The sequence below is a fragment of the Condylura cristata genome, unplaced genomic scaffold, assembly GCF_000260355.1.
Source record: "Condylura cristata isolate star-nosed mole 26May11 unplaced genomic scaffold, ConCri1.0 scaffold00017, whole genome shotgun sequence".
Taxonomy (NCBI): domain Eukaryota; kingdom Metazoa; phylum Chordata; class Mammalia; order Eulipotyphla; family Talpidae; genus Condylura; species Condylura cristata.
The window spans coordinates 3464664-3470129 of record NW_004567118.1 but is presented as its reverse complement, the minus strand read 5'-3'; the positions used below and the strand labels follow the sequence as shown (position 1 = coordinate 3470129).

Genomic DNA, 5466 nt, shown 5'->3' with positions numbered 1-5466 from the left:
GACAGATTGACTGAAATCTGCTGAGGGGAGCAGCTGGGGAGACAGGAGAGGTCTGTTGCCATGTGGGTCAGTGCAGTTTGGACAGCTTCACAGTGCTGTGCCCTAACCCATTGTGCCACCGGGGAGGGCCTGAAACCATCCAGCTCTAGGTTGGCATCATCCCTGCCAGCTCCAGTCATGTTGCTGCACAGAGCATGAGTTTATCTTTTTGATGACTTTTTTTTTTTTAAGATTTATTTATTTATTCATACAGAACTGGGTACAGGCCAGAGATGCGGTGGGTGAGAGGTTTCACCAGGGACAGAGTAGAGAGCAGAACAGGCAGATTGACCAAAATACACTGCTGAGGGGAGCAGTGGGCGTGTCAGGAGAGGTGTGCTGCGCCATGTGGGTCAGCTCCCTGTCTGGGGATAGAACTTGTGCTGCAGTGGCTGCAGATGGTGCTTTGTTTCATTCCATTGTGCCACTAGGGAGGGCCCAACAGATTATATTTTAAAAGCAGTTTCAAGTTCACCAGTTACAAAGAGAAAAGTGTTGACAGTGGTAGGTGGCAGAGACATTCTTCCAGGACAGGACAGATGGGGCCTGGTCCTTGGGTGAGGCTGCTCCATCAAGCCTGCCTGCCATGGAAGCCTGCGTCCCTGTCCCACGCTGGCCACTCACTCAGTCTCCTTCCTTGCCTGAGCTTCGCCCACCAAGTCCACTTAAAAGGAAGAGATTGTCCCAGACTCAGTCCCAGGCTTGTCAGCATGACTGGTGTCCGGCTGCCATGTCCCCAGTGGACTTCAGATAGTTCCTCTGTGCAAACTGGAGAGGTGGCTAAGTCACCAAGACTGACTTGCCCTTTTTAAGTTAAGTCACTTTTAAAAGTTTTTTTTTTTTAAAGTTAAGTCACAGTTACAATTGTAAATTGGCAGGGATTTCCCCCCATTAATTAAGGCAACATTGAATTACAACACTGTGTGGGTTTCATGAATACAGCTTCACATTTTGGCAACTGTAATGTGCCACAGCACACCTCACACCAAAGGTTTAGCATCTCCACCACCATCCATCTGAACCCTCTACCTGTCCCCCACCCATCCCCCTCTTCCAGCCCCTCTGGTAACCACCATTCTATTGTCAAATCTAAGGATTTTTATTTGGTCTGTTTACTTTGTTTCTTTACCTTGCACATGAGTAAAATCAGGAAATATGTAGTTTGTATCTTGCTTTCTTGCTTAAAATGATGATGTAAATAAAGCATTTTTTTAAATTAGTCTAACAGATTAAAAAACAAACAAACAAAAAATGACTGACTTGCATTGTTTTCCTTTTAGACCAGGCTGCCAGGAGGCTCAGGAGCTGACATAGCATTCAGTCATGGCACTATTAAGCCATAAAATGGGTGTGTTTTGCTGCCCTGCCTTCCTTTTATTCTCTGCCTATTATGAGGCTTGAGAGAGCAATTCTTTCTTATACGCTGACTTGAATTTTCCTTTGAGGAGGTGGGAGAAAGAAAGTATGCCAAGTTGTCTTTGCCTGACTTTTCCAGAACTCTCCACTTTGCTCTGGGCGGTGGCAGGCACCATGAATGGGCCACCTGGAAGACACCCTGGTTGCTTGGTTTCCACCAACAGGTAAGAGGGAGTAAGGTCATAGCTCCCAGGTGGAGACCAGGGTACTGCCCTGGTCAGGAAGCTCATCCACAGGGTCCTGTCCCCAAGAAGCACGCCATCCCTTCCCTCCGGAGGCCCAGGGACCTGTCCTCTCCCTTGCTGCTCCTACTCTTGCCCACACCTTGGTAAGTTGTCCCCTGGCAAAAAGTCTGGAATCACTCAGTTGAGTGTTTCCTGCCAGCGCCCTTTTATGGACTGACTGTCCCCCAAATTTATATGCTGAAGTCCTACCCCCCAATAGGATATTTGGAGGCAAGGGCTCTGCAAGGCAGCTAGGTTCAAAGGCTAGGGTGAGGGTGGGGCCACAGGGTGGAACAGGGGCCTCAGCGATCGAGCTCTCTCCAGCAGCACACGCCTGGAAAGACCACACCAGTGCACGGAGAAGCAGCTACCTACCAGCCAAGAAGTCAGGGTTCAGCAGACCAGAACCTGCTGGCACCTTGATCTTGGACGTCCAGCCTCCAGACCTGAGCAGTGAATGCCTGTTGTTTAAGGCCCCTGTCTATGCTATTTTGTTATAATAGTAGCCAGAGCTAAGACAGGCCCTGAACAAGATGTATTGTTAAAAGACCTCTGCAGAGCCAATCCTGCTGTTCTCTCCTTCCCCCCCCCACCCCCCAGCTCCTCAGGGGAGCTGGCTCTCTCCCACTTAGGATCTCCAGACAGCCACGCCCACCACCTCCAGCCAGGTGCTGCTGTTCCTGGAGAAGCAGGCCAGTCTGCCTCCCCTGCACAGCCCCAGCTAAGTGCGGAAGGTGGGCCAAGGCTGGGGGCTGGCCCAGGAGTCACAGGCTGCCAGGGTGGGGAGCTGAAAGAATTTGGGGACACATGGGGGTGGATCATCATGTCACAGTTGACAGCTGCACCAACGCGTTGGGTGAAATGACAGCCGTGCATAGGGCATTGTGGGGCAGACAAGGGATGTGGGTTCAGCCTGGCTGGGAGGGGGTGGAGGGTGGAGGCGTGTTCCTGCAGGGGTCGGAGCCAGATCCCACGGGGTGAGCAGGTGAAGGCCTCCAGTCAACATAAAGAGAAACTGGACTCCCGGAACATAAAGAGAAATCCACCCATGTGCGGCTGGGAGCAGGGCAGCAGGGAGCCGTTCAGCTGAGCACCCTGGTGCTGGAGGACGTTCAGTCCATCATCTCCTCACCCCTCCAGCTCCCAAGATTCAAGCTGGAGCCCGGCAAGTGTGCACTGAATTAAGCCAACCCAGCTTCGCAAATGCTCCCTTCTCCTGCACTCCCCTCTCGGGGAGGCTTTCCCACATACCAAGTGGCACCAGGCTGCTAAGGCACCCGCGTCTCCCCACCTACCTTCCCTAAACAGCCTTCTTTGGATCTGTGTTATTTTTATTTTCTTTGCTTTGGTCTATACAAAAACCAATAACCAAAAACATAAAGCAGTAATAATAAAACTCCGTTGGGACCTCCCCTAGCCCCCCACGCTCAAAGCAGGAGGCAGTGGGGGGAGTGTGAAACAGGAAGAAGACAGTCCCTCACCGCACACCAGAGGGGTCAGCCAAGAGCACTTCTCAGGGGTCAGCTGGGTTGGTGGGTGGGTGGGCAGGGGTGCAGGGAACTGTCCCCAGAGCTCCCCTGGAGGGTCAAAGCCACTGAATGCCTCTCCCAGGAGAGAAACAGCCGGTCCTGGAGCAGGGGACCGGCTCTTGGTGTCTTCCCCTTCTCAGAGACAGTCCCTGAATTTCGAGACAAGCTCTGGACTTCAGGGGCTTGGGTCTTAAGCCTGGGTCCCAGGATCCAGGGGGGCTCAGGGCAGTTAGTTGTTTGGGTGGAGTTTAGTGAGAAAATCAGACCAAGAGAAGTCACCAAAGCCCGTGGGGCCCTGGCACCCTAGATGACTAGGGGGTGGGAGTGGGCAGCTGGAGTTTAAAGCTTCGGCGGCAAAGGGCTAGAGCTGGGGTAGAGGTGAGGGGTGTCGATCCCTAGAGCCACAGTCTAGAGCAGAAAAGTGGGAGCAGATCACCATCCCGAAAAGCCCTAGGAGGACCCCTGGGGGTGCAGGGCTCGGCAGGAAGTCTCAGCCCTGCGCCCTGGGTCAGGCACTTTCTGACTGGCCCCACTGCCTGCATAAGAGCCTCTCTGAGAGCTGTGTGCCTGGCGGGGGAGGGGGGGTAGGGCACCCTAAGTCCCCTAGGTGTTCCTCTGCTCCGCTACCCACAGGAAGGGCAGGACTCCCCAGGGCCCCAGCCCATATAACAGGGTCAGGCAGGCTGAGGCAAGCCTGCCTTGAGGGAGCCCAACAGCAAAAGGCCAACTTGTTCCCCCCAAAAAGGAGCCAAGGTTTCAGTGGAGACATGAGAGGGCCTCTGTGAGAAGGAGATTCTGGGGAAGGGAAAGCGTGTCTCAGCAGCCAGCAGGCCGAGGAGGGCCACCAAGCGGGAGGGCGCCGAGCTGCTCGGCCAGCTAGGACATGTGGTCCGCAGCGGGGTAGGGGGGCCGGAGCCCGTCGCTGTAGGTGTCAAGGGGGTAGTCCCCGTCCATGTCCATATGCATCTCCAGGGGGTCCAGGGGCACGTCGCTCGAGTACATGGGGCGGTAGGTGGCGTCCATGTCTGGGGAGCAGAAGGCAGTGTGTCCAGGGTCTGCAGGCCACTTGCAGACAGCCCTCAGCCACCTCCTCCACCTGGCTCGACCCCCAGAGGGCCTGACTCCGTTCCCCAAACTCTCACATCAAGGGCCTGGAGGACATGCGGCTGCTCCCAGGGCAGCCATGGCCCCTGGGCACTGGGGACCGCTCACACCCCATGGGCCTCTCCCCGCCAGCTCCCAGCCTGCTCTCTGCACACACTTACCATCCGCATAGGGCTCGTTGATGGGGATCATGCTCTGGGCCTAAGGGGGAGACAGAGAGAAACATTGAGGTGTGGACTCTGGGCTGCGGGCAGCAACAGACACTTCTAGAAAGGAAGCCAGGAGAAAAATGGAAACCCCTTGAAGGGACAGAGGGTTTCAGCTCTCAGGCAACTCCTACAGGAGAGGGCCCCAACATCCACGCTTGGGCATTTCAGGGGGAGTGGAGGGGAGGCTCAGATCTGCTCCACCCGGGGTCAGGGCAGCTGTATCTTTGTGTGTGTTAGAAAAGGCACATCTGCCTCAAACCCTCTGTATTAGTCAGGTAAAATAAAGTTGCCATTTTGACAGGTAGATAGTCCAAACTACTATAGTAGAGAACTGTCACAAGTGCTCCGGTTATAAAATAAAGATCTAGGGCCTCTCTGGTGGCCTAGGGGTTAAATCTCAGCGCTATCACCATGATGGCCTGAGTCTGATCCCCGCAGGGCCAGGGAGGTGACCCATGTGGCGCAGCAGACCTCTCCTGACCTGCCTGCTGCTCCCCTCAGCAGTGTATTTCGTCCATCTGCCTGTACTGCTCCCCACTCTGTCTCTAGTGAATCCTCTTGCCACCCGCCCCCCCAATACCTCCAACCCCACACCTCTGGCCTGCACCCAAGTTCTTCAGCACATAAATAAATACAATTTAAAAAAACATTAAAGAAAAAAACTTAACTATAAAAAATCACTTATACAATAAAATAAAGGCGTTGACAGCATGATAAGGCGACTCTGAAGTACTGTCCCTGTGCAGTAGGCAACCTGCCCACCCGCACGCTGCAGCCCAGCCCTAGACACTCACAGCCTCCCAGGCAGCGGGGTCGTGTTTAAAGAGGGAGTTGGTGAGCTCCACTGACACGCGCTTTCGGTAATCTGGGTTCTTGTCCTCGGAGACACGGAACAAGACAGCAGCAGCGTAGGTGGCTGAACAGAGCAAAGGCAAGTCAGGTGCC

The 5466-nt window shown here is 54.4% G+C and overlaps 1 protein-coding gene across 1 annotated transcript in view; it reads right to left on the bottom strand.

Annotated features, from left to right (window-relative positions):
• Nucleotides 1–433: 433 nt before the first annotated feature.
• The window catches only part of JUP (junction plakoglobin), a 25953-nt gene continuing 20920 nt past the window's right edge, over nt 434–5466 (bottom strand). Inside the window, exons 10-12 of the mRNA XM_012726036.1 lie at nt 5316–5437; nt 4474–4513; nt 434–4233 (exon numbers count right to left, since the gene is read on the bottom strand). Of these exons, the coding sequence (XP_012581490.1) occupies nt 4085–4233; nt 4474–4513; nt 5316–5437 (311 nt within the window). The 3' untranslated portion in view covers nt 434–4084. The remainder of the gene's footprint in view (nt 4234–4473; nt 4514–5315; nt 5438–5466) is intronic.